Source organism: Sus scrofa, chromosome 4 (assembly GCF_000003025.6).
Source record: "Sus scrofa isolate TJ Tabasco breed Duroc chromosome 4, Sscrofa11.1, whole genome shotgun sequence".
In the NCBI taxonomy this organism is placed as follows: domain Eukaryota; kingdom Metazoa; phylum Chordata; class Mammalia; order Artiodactyla; family Suidae; genus Sus; species Sus scrofa.
Window position 1 is genome coordinate 55972678 of NC_010446.5, and position 22634 is coordinate 55995311.

The 22634-nt window shown below is 42.2% G+C and overlaps 1 protein-coding gene across 1 annotated transcript in view; it reads left to right on the forward strand.

The window, feature by feature from the left end:
* Positions 1 to 22634, forward strand: part of ZNF704 (zinc finger protein 704) — a 276462-nt gene that overhangs the window by 233647 nt on the left and 20181 nt on the right. The window contains exons 5-7 of the mRNA XM_021089176.1: positions 5644 to 5744; positions 15190 to 15457; positions 18700 to 18804. Coding sequence (XP_020944835.1) covers positions 5644 to 5744; positions 15190 to 15457; positions 18700 to 18804 — 474 coding nt within the window. The remainder of the gene's footprint in view (positions 1 to 5643; positions 5745 to 15189; positions 15458 to 18699; positions 18805 to 22634) is intronic.

Consider the following 22634-nt stretch of genomic DNA (forward strand, 5'->3'; position numbering starts at 1 on the left):
AGGATGAGGAGCAGCAGTTTTATAAATCATACTTGTTATGGCACAAAAATACCGCTGTGATTGTCATTTCCTAAAACAATCAGCAGTTTGACCCTTTTAAAAATTTTTAAGATGCAGAAGGAATTTGGCTCTGTATGCTGTTTAATACTATTATATTAATTATGAAAGACTAACTGGTAGGAATCATCACGTGACACTGGATAAGTCACATCTTCCTTCTGAAAACACTTTCTTCTATTTGTACTGAAAATACCACACTGTCTTCCTTACTGCTACTTCTCTCCCTCTTCTTCTCTCTCTCTCAATGCTCCTTCCCAGTTTCCTCCATGAAATATTGGATGCTGCGGTATCCTGGGCCTGCTGACCATCTCTAGCTGCATTTTTCCCTAGATGATCTCATCCAGATTTAAGTTGTAAGAAATCCTTCAGCTCCTGACTCCAAATTTGTATCTCTAGCCCTCACTTGTCCTCAGTTCCAGGCTCACTTATCCATCATCCTCCTTGCCACCTCCTCTTGATCAATAATAAGTATCCCAAACAGAACTACAACCACCTGGCTCTAGAAGTCATCTTTAATACCATTCCTTTAATATCCTTCATACTCAACCCCAAAGCAAGTACTGTTGCATCTGCCTCCAGAATGGATCTTGAATGTGTCCACTTTTCTCCATTCTCATGGCCCAGACCTTCTTCAAGCCACCATCTTCTCTGACTTGTGGTAACATCACACAGGTAATCTTAATTTCTCACTCCCCAGAACAGAGTGATGGGGTTTTTTTTAAACCTAAATCATAGAATTTCATTCCTCTACCTAAACCCCTTCAGCAGCTTCTCCTTTATTTTAGAATAAATGCAAAATCCCTACCTCCCCATACAAGCCCCTGCATGATCTGGCCCTCTTTGCCTCTCCACATTATCTCTTTATTTTTTTATTTTAGGACCACATCCATGGCATGTGGAGGTGCCCAGGCTAGGGGCTGAATCAGAGCTATAGCTGCTGTCCTACAGCACAGCCACAGCAACGCCAGATCCAAGCTGCATCTGTGAACTACACCACAGTTCACGACAATGCTGAATCCTTAACCCCTGAGCAAGGCCAGGGATCGAACCTGCATACTCATGGATGCTTGTCTGATTCTTTCTGCTGAGCCACCACAGGAACTCCTATGTTATTTGTCTTTTTTTTTTTTTTTTTTTTTTTTTTTTTTTTTTTTTGCCTCTCTACCTTACTTCAAACAGATCACTCTTTCTCCTTTCCATCTAAACTCACTGTCCTTTCTGGCCCTCAGTATGTCAAGCTCTTCCCCATCTTCAGGCCTTTGCATTAACCCTTCCTTCTGCCTGGAAAACTCTAACTCATAGCATGACTGGCTCCTTCTCCAACCTTCAGGTTCCAGTCAAAAGGGACCTTCTAGAGGCCTCATCTGACCTAGATCAGCCTACCCCCATTTCCAGTAACCTCTCCATCACCATAGCATCATTTATTGTCATTTCTGCCTCTCCCCCAACTGGAATGTAAGTTCCTGGAGAACAGCTTCTTTTCTTTCTGTCACCAGCACCTGGAATATTCGTTGCTTAATAGCTATTTGGTTTAATGAATGAAAGAATACCATCAGTGGAAGGTCTTAGGATGAATCAAAAAGTGTTGTCCTCTATCATGGCTTCATTTCCACACTCTCAGATACCTATAATTTTGGTTTGAGTCATTGATTCCCTTAAGTGGAAGATATATTTTAACAGTATAGCTTCATCGTCTGAAAAATAGTCAGAAAGCACTCATTGTGTGAGGATTTGTTCATTAATATTGTTGGATCACTACATGCTTTGAATGAAAACACCAGGTAGAATTCTGTGAACCGTGGGGCCAGGGTGGAGGCAGGGCAGGATGTAACGCTCCCTTTGCCTCATCTTAGAGTGGGTGGGATCAGTGGCCTGAAGAGATGAGGGCCTGAAATATGTCAACTGTCCCCTTAGAATAAATACAGACTTCTCAGGACCATGTACTTCCAGGTCTCCCAATTCTATCTTTGCTTCTCAGCTCCCCTCACAGCCCTGCCACCACCTCCGCTCCAGCTCCTTGCTGCTGGAACTCCTACAGCTCAGTATCACCCACTGCAGGGGGGAGTGTGGCCCAGCCTGGGCTGCCCAATTGCTGCAGCTGGAATGGCTAGGTGGCTGTGTCTGGAACTCTGGCCACCTGGTCAGAGCCTTTGGCACCCCACGGCCCTCTGGGATCCTGAAGGCCCCAGGAGGCGTGGGCTCCCTCTGCTGTCCCTAATCTGCTCTAGCAGACTACAGTCATTGGCCACCATGCTCTGTTCTCCGCTAGCTGTGCTGACAAGTCCATTTCGAACAGCAGGATGCTCCTCAGTCCTGCAAGTTTCCAGGTGCCTTGTTTCAACTGAGAAGCCTCGAGAAGGACTTGGGTGGGGGTGGCTGTCTGGAACAGCGTGCTAATCTCATTATAATAGCTGTTGAGTCACCCTCTAAATGTGTAAATAATTGCTTTGTAGAACAGGGCTGTGGGCAGAAATCCTACTAGATGTGTAAACAAAGCCACATCAGTTCTGTCAGCTCAGGGAAGGTATCACAACAACTACATTTATTGATCAGGGTAGGCTTGCAGTTGAAAGGTTTATGTATTTCTCATGTCACAATCCAATCAGGTCTTTAGGGGGGTGGTTATGGGTGTCTCTGCTCCACGCAGTTCTCCAGGGACCCAGGCCCCTTCCTCCCAGTTCAGTGGTTCCTTTTTTTTTTTTTTTTTTTTAATGTCCATACCCATGGAATATGGAAGTTTTAGTGCAGGGGTTCTTAACCTGAAGTCCGCAGGTCCCCAAAGGAGTGGATGGAATTCAGGGAGTCTGTGAATTTGGAGGGGAGAAAAAGTAATATCTTTATTATCAAGAACCTTTTAACTATAATGTAGCATTGCCTGCAATTGTGATTAAAGACATCAAACCACAGTAACATTAGTGCCAATAACACTGGCAGACTTGACTACCGATAGAAATCATGGGAGTTCCCATTGTGGCTCAGCAGAAACAAACCCAACTAGTATCCATGAGGATGCTGGTTTGATCCCTGGCCTTGCTCAGTGGGTCGGGGATCTGGCATTGCTGTGGCTGTGGTGTAGGCTGGCAGCTACAGCTCCGATTTGACCCCTAACCTGGGAACTTGCATGTATCGTGGGTGCGGCCCTAAAAAGCAAAAAAAAAAAAAAAAAAAAGGATGGAACTAGAGACTCTCATACTGAGTGAAGTAAGTCAGAAAGAGAAAGACAAATACCATATGATATCACTTATATCTGGAATCTAATATACAGCACAAATGAATCTTTCCACAGAAAAGAAAATCATGGACATGGAGAACAAGCTTGTGGTTGCCAAGAGGGAAGGGGAGGTGGGGGGGAGTGGAATGGACTGGGAATTGGGAGTTAATAGAGGAAAACTATTGCCTTTGGAGTGGATAAGCAATGTGATCCTGCTGTATAACACTGGGAACTATATTTAGTCACTTATGATGGAGCATGATAATGTGAGAAAAAAGAATGTATATTGTATGTGTGACTGGGTCACCTTGCTGTATAGTAGAAAATTGACAGAACACTATAAATCAGCTATAATGGAAAAAAAATCATTATTAAAAAAAGAAATAGGAGTTCCTGTTGTGGCGCAGTGGTTAATGAATCCGACTAGGAACCATGAGGTTGCGGGTTCGATCCCTGCCCTTGTTCAGTGGGTTAATGATCCGGCGTTGCCGTGAGCTGTGGTATAGGTCGCAGATGCGGCTCGAATCTGGCGTTGCTGTGGCTCTGGCGTAGGCTGGCAGCTACAGCTCCAATTTGACCCCTAGCCTGGGAACCTCCATATGCCGTGGGAGCAGCCCAAGAAATAGCAAAAAGGCAAAAACAAAACAAACAAACAAACAAAAAAAAGAAATAAAAAAGAAATCATGGACATTTCCATATCACATTCCAATTTGGGAAGATATCATGAAATATCATTTATGCTGAACACTACCTTGAGGAGTTCCTGCTGTGGTGCAGCAGGTTAAGGATCCTGTGTGGCCACAGCTCTGGCATAGGTCACAGCTGCAGCTTGGATTCAATTCCTGGCCCAAGAGATAAATTGCCATATGCCACAGGTGCAACCAAAATAAAAAACAAACAAAAAAACACTACTTTGAAATTATAATAGTTGTCAGATTCACTTAAAGATCTTGTTATTTAATAGTTAAAGAATACATAATATTACCAGTATCACCAGATTTTTAAAATAATTTCATAGCTGTCTTCTAGTACACTTGTGCTTCTTTGTAATCCTATGTAGTTGATTTTAAACATTAAAATAAATTTTTCTAAGAAATGATCCATGGATTTCACCAGACTTCTAAAAGAGTTCATGGCAAACTAAAGATTCAGAGCCCCTGATCTAGTGGTTCTGCTGTCCCCGAAGTCCTCTCTAGTCAACAGAGTGGGCTGAGGTGGCACTGAGAAGTAGTTTAGGGATGAGGTTTAGGAGGGATGTGCATCACTTCTGCTCTTGTTCCTTTGTCCTTTTTGGTCCCATGACCCCACCTAACTGCAAGGAAAGCTGGAAACCACAGTCCTGCTGTGTTCCCAGAAGGAAAGGGGATGGGGCTTGCTGAGCACATGGAGGTGATTGTCACCATGCCCAGTGGGACAGTTAGCAAAGAGACACCCTCCCAAAGACAGGCGCTCTCCCCGGAAGAAAAAAAAAAAACTTAATGCTCTGTCAGATTCTTGCCTGGACGTATAATCATAATAAGACCATAATTGCTGCCATTGGTCCAATAGTTATTCTATCAGTCCTGTGCTAAATGATTCATTTTTATGACCTCCTTTAATCCTCATAATAACCCTGTGAGGCAGGTACTATTGTGGTTCCTACCTGATAAATAAGGAGATCAGGACTTGTGCAAGTAAATCCAATCACTGTGCTGGACTCTGGGAAAACTTCTGAGATCCTTGTAGAAGAAGGTGGAATTGTGTCCTGGTGGAAAGGGTGATTCCTGAAGCCAGACTCCCTCAATTCATATCTCAGCTTTGCTAGAAGCTGGTTCATTGACCAGGCATGTTTTACTGAAGCTTTCCATGAATCTGTAAAATGGTGATGATAATAATAGTGTCCATCTTTTAGGATTAAGTGAGATAAACTCTTAGAACAGCACCTGGCACATGGTAAGAGCTCAATGAATGTTTGACACAGTCATTAACACCTAAATGACACTGTGACCTTAATGAAAGGGAACTAAATGTTCCTGCAGGGCTCAGTGTCCATGATGGATGGAGGAAAACCTCTGAGGTCACCAAGATCCTTACCGGCAGAGGAGTTCCCTAAAATTGTATACTATAAAGTCAAGAGAATAGGAAGCTGTTACTTTTCTAATGAAGGAAAAAAAAATAGATTGGGATGACAGAAAAAAAAAAATGATGGGTTAGGAGTTCCCTGGTAGCTCAGTAGGTTAAGGATCCAGCATTGTCACCGCTGTGGTGCGGGTTCAATCCCTGGCCTGGGGAACTTCTGCATGCCATGGGGACGGCAAAAATAAAATAAAATAAAAAATAAAAAATTGATGGGTCAGTTTTCATTTTAATGTAACTTTCTCTTCCCTTTATAGAACTCCATGAAGGTGATGTTCAAATGCCTCTGGAAAAACTGTGGGAAGGTGCTGAGCACTGCCGCGGGTATCCAGAAGCACATCCGGACCATTCATCTTGGGTAAGGCAGCTCTGCTTCAGCGCTTGGTGTATCTCTATCTGTTCAATCCAGGGGCACCTGCACTCAGAATTACACACCACACTGGGCCTTAAAAATTCTGAACCCAGGATTAGGGACTGGACCTTCTTGTTCTTCCCAGTCACTATGGAGATGCCACTGTAGATAATACTGGCCAATAAAGCAAGTGGAAAGAACATGGACTTGAAGTTGTGAAGCCTCCTTAATATACTTTCTGAGTGACATTAGGCAAATCACTGCTCTGAGCCTCAGTTCCCCCTGAAAATCAGGCTAACAGTATCAGCCCTGCAGGATCAAATGTGAAGGTCAAAAATAAAATGTATGGGCGTTCCCGTCGTGGCTCGGTGGTTAACGAATCTGACTAGGAACCATAAGGCTGCAGGTTTGATCCCTGGCCTTGCTTAGTGGGTTAAGGATCCTGCGTTGCTGTGGCTGTGGCATAGGCCAGCACCTACAGCTCCGATTGGACCCCTAGCCTGGGAACCTCCATATGCCTCGGGAGCCGCCCAAGAAATGGCAAAAAGACAAAATAAATAAATAAATAAAATAAAATAAAATAAAATAAAATGTATGTGAGAGTGACTCCTAAATGATGAAACACTAGGATAGGACAGAGAAGGGTAGGGTAGGGACTCCTTGGATGCCTCAAAAGTGTCTGTAAAATTAAATATGCACTTTTTCCTAATGGATTATTGGTGACTTTAAGCCTCAAAGGCAGATATAGCCTGAAAAAGGTTTAAGAACCATGGCGTCAGTCAGTGCTGCTGTTGCTATTCTTATGATGCCTGATGACCTGCTCTGTCATTTTCTGTTGCCCAAATAGGTCCTTTATTTGTACAAGTAACACTTTTTTGTGTGTTATATAAAAACCTTTCCAGGAGAAAATGGAGCCCTGCTACATTGTTGGTGGGAACATAAATTGGTACAACCACTATGGAGAACAGTATGGAGGTTCCTCAGAAAACAGAATATAGAATTACCATATAATTCAGCAGTCCCATTCCTGGACATCTACTTGGACAAAATTACAATTCAGAAAGATATATGCACCCCAGTGTTCTTAGCAGCACTATTCACAATAGCCAAGACATGGAAATAGCAACAAATGAATGGATTAAGAATATATATGGAGTTCCCGTCGTGGCGCAGTGGTTAACGAATCCGACTAGGAACCATGAGGTTGCGGGTTTGGTCCCTGCCCTTGCTCAGTGGGTTAAGGATCCGGCGTTGCCGTGAGCTGTGGTGTAGGTTGCAGACGCGGCTCGGATCCTGCGTTGCTGTGGCTCTGGCGTAGGCCGGTGGCTACAGCTCCGATTTGACCCCTAGCCTGGGAACCTCCATATGCCGCGGGAGCGGCCCAAGAAATAGCAACAACAACAACAACAAAAAGACAGACAAAAGACAAAAAAAAAAAAAAAAAAAAAAGAATATATGCTACATATACAGGGTGGAATACTACTCAGCCATAAACAAGAACAAAATAATGTCATTTGCAGCAACATGGATGCAACTAGAGATTCTCAAAGTGAAATAAGTTAGAAGGAGGAAGACAAATACTATATATCACTTATATGTGGAATTTAAGATATGGCACAAATGAACCTATCTACAAAACAGAAACTGACTCACAGACATAGAGAACAGACTTGTTGTTGCCAAGGAGGAGGAAGGAAGGAGTGGGATGGACTGGGAGTTTGGGGTTGATAGATGCAAACTATTACAATTAGAATGGATAAGCAATGAGGTCTTACTGTGTAGAGAGGGAACATGTGTACAGATAGAACATGATGGAAGATAATGTGACAAAAAGAATATATAAATATATGTATGACTAGGTCACTTTGCTGTACAGCATAAATTGGCACAACATTGAAAATCAACTATAATTTAATTTAAAAAATAGGTGCAAGGAAAAAAAAAAAAACCCTTTCTAAAGAAAGAAAGGTGAAACTAAGTTTCAAGCGACAGGGATTGGGAGCCACTTCAGAGGGATAGTTCAGCGTCTTGTCCTTTAGTCTCTGGGTCTTTCTTGTCCAGGAATCTGGGATTTAAAAGGGACCTTGAGAAGCTGTAAGTCATAACCAGTGTGCAAATATATATATATATATATATATATATATATATATATATATATAAACGGAGTTTCCATCGTGGCTCAGCGGTAACAGTCCTGACTAGTATTCATGATGAGGCAGGTTTGATTCCTGATCTCACTCAGTGGGTTAAGGATCCTGCATTGCTGTGGCTGTGGTGTAGGCCCACAGCTGCAGCTCCAATTGGACCCCTAGCCTGGAAACCTCCAAATGCTGTGGGTATGACTCTAAAAAAGCAAAAAAAGAAAACAAGAATGGGCTTGAAGTGGAGTTCCCATTGTGGCTCAGCAGATTAAGAACCTGACCAGTATCCATGAAGATTCAGGTTTGATCCTGGGCCTCACTCAGTGGATCAAGGATCTGGCATTGCAAGCTGTGGTGTAAGTCATGGAGGAAGCTCGGATCTGGCATTGCTATGGCTGTGGTGTAGGTCGGCAGCTACAGCTCTGATTGGACCCCTAGCCTGGAATCCACCCTATGCGGCAGGTGGGTTTGAAGATGATTTTACTGCTCTGTGCCAGTGGGCTCCTTTAGTGACTGGAAAGAAGCAGTGACTGGAACCTGCAGGGTTTGGGTGGCTGGGCACACAGCCAGACCCTCCCAGGGCACAGCGCAGGGAAAGTCACCTGGCGCTGTGGGCGTGGCCCAGTGGAGCAGGCCTTCCACTTCCCTAGCCAGAGGCTCCACCTCATCCTTTTGAGAAACACCACACTGAAACACCCGTGGGGTAGAAGGCACTCCTGTTCCTAAAGCCTTCTGGGAAGGAAATGCTGCAGCTTCTCCCCTCAACCCTCACCGTCAGGGCAGCTCACAGCACAAATAGCTCGGAGTTATTTAAAGGTTTAGGAAGAACTTACCGGAGCTATAATCAGGAGCTAGGGTATTTGTTTTAAAGGCCATTTACACAGAAAATCGAATCCTATTCAGCACCCTGCAGAAACGCATGTATATATCTATTTATAGACTCTAAGTGGCATCATAGAATTTTCCTCTGAGCCCCTGGCGTGCTCTCACAGTGGGTAAATTCAGAATACAGCCACTGGGAAGCTCCCATCATGGCTCATCGGTAACTAAACCAGCTAGCATCCACGAGGACTCGGGTTCAATCCCTGGCCCTGCTCAGTGGGTTAAGGATCTGGCGTTGCCGTGAGCTGTGGTATAGGTCAGACACGGCTCATATCGTGAATTGCTATGGCTGTGGTGTAGGCCGGCAGCTGCAGCTCTGATTCAACCACTAGCCTGGGAACCTCCCATATGCTGAGGGTGCAGCCCTAAAAAGACAAAAAATAAAATAAAATAAAAATGAAATGCATCCACTGTATTCGCTTCCCTGGGATGCCCTCTCTAGCCCAAGCACTTCATATTGCCTTGAAGAGTTAGGATTCACCGCCTGGCAGCCACTGTACAGAACAGCCTGGGTTAGCAGGACTCCAAGGCCCTTATGTTCATATGTGATGCCTAAGTCTTCTGCCCCTTTATCCACCAGGAGGGGGAAACCACCTTTGCCTTATTCTGTCCTCAATTATGTGGCTGGAGGAGGATGGAACATTGCTAATGAGTGTTGGCTATAGGCGACGGGAGGGAGCCTACCAAAGCCCCAGAACATGTATTTGCCATCTATTGGAGCTGCAGTGCACACCATGCCCATACAAGTAGTACCTTGTTTTTCTCTTAAGTCTGACTCCATCCTTCTGCCCCCGGGGCTGAGCCTGATTTATCCCCATGTGGGATACACAGTTTCCCCCAGGCCTGTGTGTCTATTAGTAGCAGCCAGTAGCAGTTCTGCCTGCCCTTTACTGGAAAGGAAGTAGGGACAGGAATAGAACAGACGCACATTCTTCAGCCCACTCTCTGGGGTCTTCAATGGTCTGCTTGTAAGTCAGCCAAGGCCAGCCTGACCTGATACGTACAGACACCTCCCCAGACGCCGCAGCCTGAGAGCTCAGGGGGACGGGAAGGAGCCGCCCAACTGGCTAAACAGAAAGGCTGAGGAGAAGGGGAGATTTGTATTTTAGGTTCTATCCAGGGATTATAAGCAGGGGGGAAAAAAGTTTATTCCGGGTCAGTGCCTGGCTCCTGCCAGATATGTTATGAAATTGGGGGGCGCCCCATGGAAGGGAGATAAGCAGAGGCCATCCCATGAAACCAGGAGGCATGATGTGCACCATTTCCCAGAAATGAACAAATCTCATCAATGTTAGTATTTTTGCAGTTATTTTTATTTATTTATTTATATTATTTTCCCACTGTACAGCAAGGGGATCAAGTTATCCTTACATGTATACATTACAATTACATTTTTTTTTTTCCCACCGTTTGTTCTGTTGCAACATGAGTATCTAGACATAGTTCTCAATGCTGCTGAGCAGGATCTCCTTGTAAATCTATTCTAAGTTGTGTCTGATAAGCCCAAGCTCCCGATCCCTCCCACTCCCTCCCCCTCCCATCAGGCAGCCACAAGTCTCTTCTCCAAGTCCATGATTTTCTTTTCTGAGGAGATGTTCATTTGTGCTAGATATTAGATTCCAGTTATAAGTGATATCATTTGGTATTTGTCTTTGTCTTTCTGGCTCATTTCACTCAGTATGAGATTCTCTAGTTCCATCCATGTTGCTGCAAATGGCATTATGTCATTCTTTTTTATGGCTGAGTAGTATTCCATTGTGTATATATACCACATCTTCCGAATCCAATTCTCTGCTGATGGACATTTGGGTTGTTTCCATGTCCTGGCTATTGGGAATAGTGCTGCAATGAACATGCAATGCATATGTCTCTTTTAAGTAGAGCTTTGTCCAGATATATGCCCAAGAGTGGGATTGCGGGGTCATATGGAAGTTCTATGTATAGATTTCTAAGGTATCTCCAAACTGTTCTCCATAGTGGCTGTACCAGTTTACATTCCCACCAACAGTGCAGGAGGGTTCCCTTTTCTCCACAGCCCCTCCAGCATTTGTTATTTGTGGACTTATTAATGATGGCCATTCTGACTGGTGTGAGGTAGTATCTCATGGTAGTTTTGATTTCTCTTATAATCAACGATGTTGAGCATTTTCTCATGTGTTTGCTGGCCATCTGTGTATCTTCTTTGGAGAAATGTCTATTCAGGTCTTTTGCCCATTTTTCCATTGATTGGCTTTTTTGCTGTTGGGTTGTATAAGTTGTTTATATATTCTAGAGATTAAGCCCTTGTCGGTTGCATCATTTGAAACTGTTTTCTCCCATTCTGAAAGTTGTCTTTTTGTTTTCTTTTGGGTTTTCTTTGCTGTGCAAAAGCTTTTCAGTTTGATGAGGTCCCATGGGTTTATTTTTGCTCTAATTTCTACTGCTTTGGGAGACTGACCTGAGAAAATATTCATGATGTTGATGTCAGAGAGTGTTTTGCCTATGTTCTCTTCTAGGAGTTTGATGGTGTCCTGTCGTATATTTAAGTCTTTCAGCCATTTGGAGTTTATTTTTGTGCATGGTGTGAGGGTGTGTTCTAGTTTCATTGCTTTGTATGCAGCTGTCCAGGTTTCCCAGCGATGCTTGCTGAATAGACTTTCTTTTTCCCATTTTACGTTCTTGCCTCCCTTGTCAAAGATTAATTGACCATAGGTGTCAGGGTTTATTTCCGGGTTCTCTATTCTGTTCCATTGGTCTGTCTGTCTGTTTTGATACCAGTACCACACTGTTTTGATGACTGTGGCTTTGTAGTATTTCTTGAAGTCTGGGAGAGTTATGCCTCCTGCTTGGTTTTTGTTTCTCAGGATTGCTTTGGTGATTCTGAGTCTTTTGTTGTTCCATATAAATGCAGTCATTATTTTATTACACAAAACTTTCTGTGGAAAAGTATAATTTTCCACATCCTGGGGAGAAGAGCTGTGAAAGCACCAGAAGATGCTTTTCCTGGTGATAGTAAATATTGAGGCCTTTTAACATCACCCTTATTCTTATTTAACAAGCACTCAGTGCTTATTATATGTGCAGTACACGTCTAAATACTGTATACAGTAGGTGGTCCATACATGCATATGTAGAAAACATGGATAAGGAGGGCCAACTGTGCTATACCATTTTATTTTTGTATATATGTGTGTATTTTATATATATATATATATATTTTTTTTTTACTTTTTAGCACTGCACCTGTGGCATATGGAAGTTCCCAGGCTAGGGGTTGAATCAGAGCTGTAGCTACTGGTCTCCACCAGAGCCACAGCAATGCCAGATCTGAGTCGCGTCTGCATCCTACACCACAGGTCTTGGCAATGTCTGATCCTTAACCCACTGAGCGCAGCCATAGATCAAACCTCCATCCTCACGGATGCTAATCAGATTCATTTCAGATTCATTTAATTTATTTTTTATTAGGATAAAGTTAATTTACAGTGTCGAGTCTATTTCTGCTGCACAGCATAGTGACCCAAACATATATATGCACATATATATTCTTTTTCTTATATTATCTTCCATTATGGTCTATCCCAAGCTCTCTTCTTCTTTATTCATTCATCTGTTGATGGATACTTATGTTGCTTCCATATCTTAAACATTGTAAATAATGCTGCTATGAACATTGAGGTGTATGTATCTTTTCAAATTAGTGTTTTGGAGATTTTTTTTTTGATGTATACTCAGGAGTTGAATTGCTGAGCTCTGTGATATTTCCATTTTTAGTTTTTTAAGAAACCTCCATACTCTTTTCTTCAGTGACAGTCCAAATTTACATTCCCACCAACAGTTACAAGGGTTCCCTTTTCCCCACATCCTCTCCAACATTAGTAACTTGTGTTCTTTCTCATGATAGCCATGCTGACAGGTGTAAGGTGATATCTCACTGTGCTTTTGATTTGCGTTTCCCTGATGATTACTGATGTTGAACATCTTTTCATGTACCTGTTGGCCATCTGCATGTCCTCTTTGGAAAAATGTCTATTCAGGTCTTCTGCCCATTTTTTAATAGGGTTGTTTGGTTTTTTGATGTTGAGTTAATGGACTGTTTTATGTATTTTGAATATTAATCTCTTATTTGTCATATCATTTGCAAACATTTTCTCCCATCCAGTAGCTTGTCTTTTCAATTTTATCAATGGTTCCTTTTGCTGGGCAAAAACTTTTGAGTTTAATTAGATCCTGTTATGTTTATTTTTGCTTTTTTTCCCCTTTGCTTTAGGAGACAGACTGGAAAAAATATTGCAACCATTTATGCCAAAGAGTGCTCTGCCTATGTTTTCCTCTAGGTGTCTTATAGTATCTGGCCTTACATTTAGGTCCTTAATCCATTTTGAATTTTTTTTTCTGTATATGATGTTAGAGAATGTTCTAATTTCATTCCTTTATGTGGAGCTGTCCAGTTTTCCCAGCACCACTTATGGAAGAGACTGTCTTTTCTCCATTGTATATTCTTGCCTCCTTTTGTCATAGATTAATTGACCACAAGTGCATGGGTCTGTTTCTGGGCTCTCAATTCAGTTCCATTTACATATGTGTCTGTTTTTGTGCCAAGGCCATGGTGTTTTGATTACTATAGCTTTGTGGTATAGTCTGAAGTCAGGGAGCATGATTTCTCCAGCTCTGTTCTTTCTTAGGATTATATTAGCTATATGGAGTTTTTTGTGCTTTCATGCAAGTTTTAAAATTATCTATTGTAGTTCAGTGAAAAATGTCATTGGTGTTTGGGGATTGCATTGAATCTGTAGATTGCCTTGGGTAGTATGGTCATTTTAACAATATTAATTCTTCCAACCTGAGAACCTGGTATATGTTTCCATCTGTTTGTGTCATCTTCAATTTCTTTCATCAGTGTCTTTATGATTTTCTGAGGACAGGTTTTTTACCTCCTTAAATAGGTTTATTCCTAGGCATTTTATTCTTTTGATGTGTTTCACTATGGCTTTCTGGTCTGCCTCTCCCACTAGACTCTATGTTCCATCAGGGCAGAGTCTATTTATGTTTTGTTCACTGTAATATCAGGATACCCTAAAAAAAGATCCTGGACATAGTGGCCTCTCAATAAATTGTTGAGAAAAAGAATATATATAGGTAAATGTGTGTAACTGAATCACTGTGCTCTATACCTGAAACTAACACAACATTGTAAATCAACTATACTTCAATTTTTCTTTTGTATTTTTTTTTTTTTTAGGGCTACACGCACAGCATATGGAAGTTCCCAGGCTAGGGGTCCAGTTGGAGCTACAGCTGCTGGCATACACCACAGCCACAGCAACACAGGATCTGAACCACAGCCAGCCTACATCACAGTCACAGCTCACAGCAATGCTGAATCCTTGACCCAGTGAGTAAGTCCAGGGATTGAACCAGTGTCCTCATGGATACTAGTCAGGTTCATCACCACTAAGCCACGATGGGAACTCCCAACTATACTTCAATTAAAAAAAAACCAAAGATCAATACTAAATTATTGTTCAATGATTGAATAAATCACTTATGTGTGGAATCTAAAAAACAGAAAAGGATACAAATGAACTTATTTCCGGAACTCACAGACTTTGAAAAACTTACAGTTACCAAAGGGGACATGTGGGGGAGAAGAAGGGGTGGACTGGGGGTTTGGGATGGCAATGTTCTAAAATTAGGTTGTGATGATGGTTGTAGAACTATAAATATAATAAAATTCATTGAATTAGTTTTTAAGTACTAAATGAATATACAAGAAATAGATTAGACTTTCACTGTAATTAATAAGTAGGATTGGCACAAGTGAAAATGTACTTTTAAACCAAGTCATTATCTTTTAATCTCATGTATTCTTTCATATGAATTTTCACTTACTATTGCACAAACATAAAAACATCGATTTTTAAAAAATGAAACAATAAAATAAAAAAATCAAAGATGAATATATGAAGTTCCCATCGTGGCGCGGTGGTTAACGAATCTGACTAGGAACCATGAGGTTGCGGGTTCGGTCCCTGCCCTTGCTCAGTGGGTTAAGGATCCGGCGTTGCCGTGAGCTATGGTGTAGGTTGCAGATGCGGCTCAGATCCCGCGTTGCTGTGGCTCCGGCGTAGGCTGGCAGCTGCAGTTCCCATTAGACCCCTAACCTGGGAACCTCCATATGCCGCGGGAGCGGCCCAAGAAATGGCAAAAAGACCAAAAAAAAAAAAAAGAGTATAAATTATTATGAATAATTGATTGATTGAATACATTGTTTTAAGAAATCAAGGAAGGCTTACCTGGAGGTGGACAGTATTGCAGGATAAGTAAGAGTTTGCCAGGCAGGCAGGACAGAGGACAAGCATTCCAGATGGAATGAACAGCATCTACAAGATCTCAAGGCAAGAAAACAGCTTGGGTAATCAGGACTGTTTTGCTCTCTTTTGCATTAGGCGTGTTGGGGAATCTGACTACAGTGATGGAGAAGAAGACTTTTACTACACTGAGATCAAGCTCAACACAGACTCGGTGGCAGACGGACTGAGCAGCCTGGCCCCGGTTTCGCCCTCCCAGTCCCTGGCTTCACCCCCTACCTTCCCCGTCCCAGATTCCAGCCGAATAGAAACTCCTTGTGCCAAAAGCGAGACAAAATTGATGACACCCTTGAGCCGCTCTGCTCCCACCACCCTCTACCTCGTGCACACCGACCACGCTTATCAGGTGACTGGCAAGGGACCGTGGGAGTAATTTGACTCCTGCCTGAAAGCAGTAGCGTTCTGACCTGTGAGTAAAAGACCACTCAGAGGAAAAACAGCATCCAGGATAGCCCTGGGGCAGAGTTTGCTCTTTTTCTGTTTTGGGGGGGCCGAACCTGCCGCATATGGAAGTTCCCAAGCTAGATAGGGGTCAAATCAGAGCTACAGCTGCCGGCCTATGCCACAGCTTATAGCAACATGGGATCCGAGCCACATCTGCGATCTATACCACAGTTCATGGCAACGCCGAATCCCCCCACCCACTGAGCAAGGCCAGAGATCGAATCTGCATCCTCATGGATACTAGTCTCCACGCGCCATAATGGGAACTCCCTTTTTTTTTTCTTTTTCCCCTTTTCTAGCCAAGATCTCATGCAAACGGGACCCTAATGGTTCTTGAACTCTCCAGTCCTGACCGAAGACCCCATCCCTGTGAGGTTCTTATGGGGATTATAATCCTCAACACTGTAAAAACCTCAGAATGATGCCTGGCACATGATATAAGTACATGTTAAATAAAAAAATAAAATAAATGAAAAGGTGTGCATTCAGTGCGTTGGCACAATGACAGCTTCATCCAAATCTGGAACTTTGTGTCCTGCCTTCCAATTTGGTAACTAACTCTTCGAGACTAGAGCTGTGGTTGTCAGTGTTCCCCAAATCAGCAGTGCCAGCATCACCTGTGAACTTGATAGAGCTGTGGATTTCCTGGGTCTGCTCCAGGCTAGTGGGACTAGAAGCTGGCGGGGTGGGGTGGGGAGTGGGGGTGGCTGAGCACTCTGTGTTTAATGGAACCCTCCAGGTGATTCAGCATCACTCCAAAGTCTGGTTAGACCTCAGAGACAAATTCTACAAATACAGGACGTGGCTAAAGCTCCTTTTTCCTCAGCAGTTATTAACTCCTTTAAGTGTTGATTTAATAAAATTTCAAAAAAAATTTTTTTAAAAAACGGATTTTTCCCCGAAATTCTAAACTGCTTTATGTAATTTTTTAAAAGAAAAATCTCTTGTACATAGGGAGTTCCCGTTGAGGCTCAGTGGGTTAAGGACCTGACGTTGTCTCTCTGTGAGGATGTGAGTTCTATCCCTGACTTCGCTCAGAGAGTTAAAGATCCCATGTTGTGTAGGCTGGCAACTATAGCTCTAATTTGACCACTGGCCTGGGAACTTCCATATGCCACAGAGGCAGCCATAAAAAGAAAAAAAAATCTTCTGTACATATTGGTAATTGTGTTCTCCCACCCTTTCTCTATAAACACTTTCCATATAACCGAATATATAACTGAATTCAATTAAATCAAAATATCAAATTGTTATAATCATTCTCTTATTATTAGGTACCTACTTTTTTAGTCTATCCAGCTTTTAAATTACCATTAATGACTCTACTGTGGCTACCTCTGCGCCAGAAGCTTTTTTTTTTTTTTTTAATTTCCAGAAGAGTAATCATTGTCTATAACATGAACAGCTGTATATTGCCAGAATATTTTCCAGTGGTACCAGTTACAAAACCATTGTCATTAGCGACTATATAAAAGCAGAAAAACTAAAGCTGTAGAGGAAGAAGTCAGCCATTTATCTAGTAGACTTCAAATCAAGAGCAATGGAATAGAGCTAATTATTAAATTAGTTGATGCAATAAATTTCATTCCTAACTCTTCTCATGTTGGTCAAAAAGAATAACTCATCCTCTGTGGTTTGTTTGTTTGTTTGTTTGTTTTTCCTGTGTTGTATTTAGGTCCAAAATCATGGGCTTGAACCAATTATTTTACTTGTATATAATGAAATTTGGAACACACACTAAGGGATCTAGAAGTTCCTTCCCAAACCATATATTCATAATATTGGGACTTTTCTGTTTATAGATATTACAAATGTTCAGCATAAAAATATTAAAACATAAGCAAAAAAGTCCATCTTTAGCCCCAACAACAAGAAAGCCCCTTGGTTCATATTTTTTGTTATGTCCTCAAAACTGTTCTTTGTGGGAGTTCCCATCATGGCTCATTGGAAATGAACCTTACTAGTAATCATGAGGACTGGTGTTTGATCCCTGGCCTCACTCAGTGGGTTAGGGATCTGTCATTGCCTTAAGCTCAGGTGGCAGATGCAGCTCAGATCTGGTATTACTGGGGCGTAGGCCAGCCACTACAGCTCACATTCACCCCCTGGCCTGGGAGCCTCCATATGGGGCAGGTCTGGCCCTAAAAAGACCGAAAAACAAAACAAAACAAAAAAAAAACCCGTTCTTTGTATATATGTATACTCATTTTAAAATATGGAATCTACTGTAATACTGTTTTCACTATGTTTGTTTTTCCCACTTAATATCTCCTGAGCATTTTCCCATGCTAATGAGTATTCCTCAACGACATCATTTTTAGTGGCTATATTAAAATGGGTATATCAGAGTTCCCGTCGTGGCTCAGTGGAAACAAATCTGACCGTCATGCATGAGGACACAGTTTCGATCCCTGGCCTTGCTCAGTGGGTTAAGGATCCAGCGTTGCTGTGAGCTGTGGTGGAGGTCACAGATGCAGCTCGGATCTAGCGTTGCTGTGGCTGTGGTGTAGGCCGTCAGCTACAGCTCTGATTGGACCCCTGGCCTGGGAGCCTTCATATGCCAAGGGTGCGGCCCTAAAAAAACAAAACAGAATAAAATAAAATAAAATAGGTATATCATTACTTACCCTTTTCCCCATTATTGGACATATATAAGTAATACACACATCTGCGATGAACATCCTAGTATCCATTTACTTAGAATAAATTCTAGAAGTGGAGTAGCTAATATATGGACCACTAAGAATTTTGACATGTATTGCCAAATCGTTGTAAACTATAACCTCCTAAAGTGTTGTAATTCACAGCTTATCATTACTGTATAGAAAAGTGTTTACTTCCCCACTTGACAGCAAGGAATTGTATCTCCCAGATGTCCTAAAGCAGGTCTATGTAGGTATATTCAAATTTATTTTCAGAAATCAACAAAATCTGTCTCCTTTTATACCTTAGATTGCTTAGATGAATAAAAAGTTTATCTCTAGCTACTCTCTTTGACCGTGTTTTTAATCTCCTATTGTAGTTTAGTCTAAGTTATTAACACAGCAGAGATCATTTCTGAGGTCCTACTTTGGTAATGGCAGCTTAAGACTCTGGAGAAGAAATGTTCTTTCGTAATGACTTTCTCTGTCTTCTATTTGACAGGCCACACCCCCCGTGACCATTCCGGGATCGGCCAAGTTCACCCCCAATGGCAGTAGCTTCAGCATTTCTTGGCAGTCGCCTCCAGTTACCTTCACGGGCATTCCTGTAAGTAGAAGAACAAAAAGCCAGAAATCTGGTCAAAGCCAGATGTTAATTTAGAGAACCAGTTGTAGAAACATGCAAGAAAAAGACAAAAATCAGAATGCCAGAAGTATTCATTTCTTTTCTTTTTTAAAAATATTTGTAAACTCAGCAAGGAATCTCGTGGTCCAGCAGGACCAACTTCTCTATAAAAAGGTGTTGTGACTGGAAGTTTAGAAATGAAAAGATAGTTTCAACTGTTGGATAAACAACTTGTTAGAAATATATGGAGATTTTTTTTGTGGGGGTGGTGCATTTGTATGTTTCTGAAAGACTTTATAAAATTAATAGCTGAACCCAGACCCTGATTGTCAAAAAGACCCTATATGTAAATGGCATGTATCATTATGAGTAACTTTCTAAAATTCGACTTTGAAATTATTGTTGGTGAGTATGTTGTTCTAAAAGTTCAAATGATGGGAATTGAAATCACTTTTTTTTTCTTCCAAAGCCTGAATAATCCAGGCTGATGGGTAATTTGCAAATAAATGAGTGCTGCAATATGCCATTCATTGGGTGTAAGTAGTATATACGAATTGATTTGATGTATTAAATGATGACTGTCTGAAAACTTACCATGAATTTATTTGATTCTTAACAAGTCATTTAAAAAGATACGGAGTATTTTATAGCTTATCACAGAATATTCATAGACCCCCACACTGCTGATGCTCGAAGGGGTTTATAACTCCCGATAAGGTTCAGAAAGTGGCTTACGATAACAGATATTAACCTGATTTTCTGCTTTCCACCCCTCTCCCTAAGGACCTCACAAAAGCTTCTTATTGCAACCGCTGGCAACTCCCAGAGGTTTCTAGCAAATACTAAGGCCTCCTGTGGAGCTGATAAAAATGAAAGTGGCTCAATCAATTATGCTGTACTCTGTCAATGAATATTTATTAAATTCCCTAAAGGAATAGCCAACAATAAAAAGCTTCCTGCTGGCAGCAGTTTGAGAATTTGTGGCTTCCAGAAAATACTCCCAGAATTAGATTTTTAAACAGTATCGTGGATCTGGAGTAATTATGAAAGGGGCCTGCTTCACAAATAGTGGAAACTGCTGGTTCTCAGAGAGCAAGAATATGATGAATGACCTTGTCAGTAAACATTAAAAAAGAACAGCTTAGACTTGTAGGTATTGGTTTGTTTCTGGTAAGAACAATGATTCCCATGAGGTGGGTGTCAGAGAGAGGTAAACAGTCAGCGCTTAGGGCAAACTTTTTTTTTTTTTTTTTCTTGGATAGACATAAAAAGACCCAGAGTGGCTCTCAGTATGACATTTGAGATAACCCTTTTAACCCAGAAAGGGCAGTTACAGTCACAGAATTACAGAGACCTGCTACTCTGTATTTTTTGTTTTAAGGGCCGCACTCGTGGCATGTGGAGGTTCCCAGGCTAGGGGTTGAATTGAAGCTGTAGCTGCCGGCCTACACCACAGCCACAGCAACGCCAGATCCAAGCAGAGTCTATGACACAGATTCCTGGCCTTAACCCATTGAGCGAGGCCAGGAATCGAATCCATGTCCTCGTGGATACTAGTTGGGTTCATTAACTGCTGAGCCACGATGGGAACTCCAAGAAACCTATCACTCTGAATTCTGTTCATTCCTGCCTTTGATTTGAGCAGAATTTTCAAGAGCATACCCCATAATGCTCCTCTGGTATTTAGAACAAGAATAGGGATTTTCTGTCGTGGCTCAGCGATAACGAAGCCTAATAGTATCCATGAAGACTCAGTTCAATCCCTGGCCTCGCTCAGTGGGTTAAGGATCTGGCGCTGCCATGAGCTATGGTGTAGGTCAAAGATGAAGCTTGGATCCTGTGTTGCTGTGGCTGTGGTGTAGGACCTCTAGCCTAGGAATTCCCATATGCCACAGGTGTGGCCATAAAAAGAAAAAAAAAAAAAAGAATAAATAATACAACCCAGTTCAGACTTCTTTTCAAATTACCTCTGTTATCGGCCAAAGTGAAAAAATTTTCCCTTTGGTTTTACTAATTAGTTTCCTTCAAAAGAATAGTGCCGTGGATCTGAATGGTTTTGCACCAGCTCCATGGCCTCCAAGGTTCCTAAATGTCTTACGCTGTAGGATACCCTCCTGTTTGTTTTTCAACAGTAAAATTTTAAAATGCTTCTCTCTCTGGATACTTTGGATATCTCTCTCCGGATCGCAAGGCTCTAGATTTTTCAGAGCCCCTAATGTCACTCTCAGTTGACTACCAGAGACAGAATGGACTAGAGCTTTGACAGAAAGTACGTAGAGTAGCTGGGTTAATGGGTTAATCAAGTATCCCACTAAAGTCCTATGTGAGCTTCTCATTTATTCTTCCATCAGAGAATTCCCAGTCTATCTGCTCTTAGACTGCTTTAGCAGTCAAGCCTGCCATTGCTATTCAAAAGTAAAAGTAAGTGGGGAGTTCCTGTCGTGGCTCAGTGGTCAACAAACCTAGCTAGAATCCATGAGGTTTTGGGTTCGATCTCTGCCCTCCCTCAGTGAATTAAGAATCCGGCATTGCCATGAGCTGTAGTGTAGGCCACAGATGTGGCTTGGATCCCATGTTGCTTCGCCTGTGGTGTCGGCTGGTAGCTGTACTTGGATTCGACCCCTAACCTCCATGTGCCACGATTATGGCCCTAAAAAGCAATAATAATAATAATAATAATAATAATAAAGGTAAGTGGATGGAGGGAGCTGCATTTCCCAAGGCTCTTGTTTCATTCTAGAAAGAAGGCAAGAAGCCTGACTATTGGAAATTCCCATGTGCTGCAGTGAGTTAACAATCCAGCATTTGCAGCTGTGGCGCAGGTGGCAACTGTGGTGTGTACCGTGTGGGTTCGATTCCTGGCCTGGGAAATTCCACACGCCTCAGGTGCAGCAAAACAAACAAAGAAACAAACAAACTAAAATTACTACTGAAAATGCCCTTCCAGTCCCACTCCCTATCAGTGCTCTTTTAAAAAGTGTCAGGGTTCTTGTCCTGGCTCAGTGGAAGCGAATCTGACTAGCATCCATGAGGACGTAGGTTCAATCCCTGGCCTCAATGGGTTAAGGATCCGGCATTGCCATGGGCTGTGGTGTAGGTCACAGACATGGCCAGCTGGGATCTGGCATGGCTGTGGTATAGACCAGTGGCTCCAGCTCCGATTCAACCCCTAGCCTGGGTACTTCCATGTGCTGCGAGTGTGGCCCTGAAAAGACCCTAAAAAAGTGTTTGTTTGTTCTCTACTCCCTTCTTCTGGGGGTTGGATCTCACAGCTCCACAGCATGCAGCCATAGGACTGTCACATGTCCACTGACAGGGTGCCAGCAACCGTCCCTGAATCCTCCAGGAGTGCTAGTCCTGCCCCTAAGAAAAGGGGAGCTGATTCTAAGATCATGTGAATCCCCATGTCCTAAATTCATGTCATAGAGTTTTCAGAAAGAAGCTCTAAAAGTTTAATATCATAATGGTGGCCTCAACTGTCTCCACACTGAACACCAGAGCAGTTGCCATTTCATTAAATCCCCTTTAAAGAACACATCTCTCGTTGTACTCCAAAGCCAGACACCCTGAGGCTGTCTTTGCTTTGGGAAGGTTTTCTTTGCTCCCAGGTCTTTGAGACCCAGTATTGAAGAGGGGATCCTTTGTACGCTTCTAAGAAAATAAGAAAAAATCTCCTTCTGAGAAATCCCAAGGTTTGCAGGATTTTATTTATTCATTTGCCTACACCAGGCTTTCTGAATTTGGAGCTTTAATAAGTTCCCTGGGTAAGACCTGATCCCAGAGGTGTGTAGCCTAGAAGGTCGATCTGCATA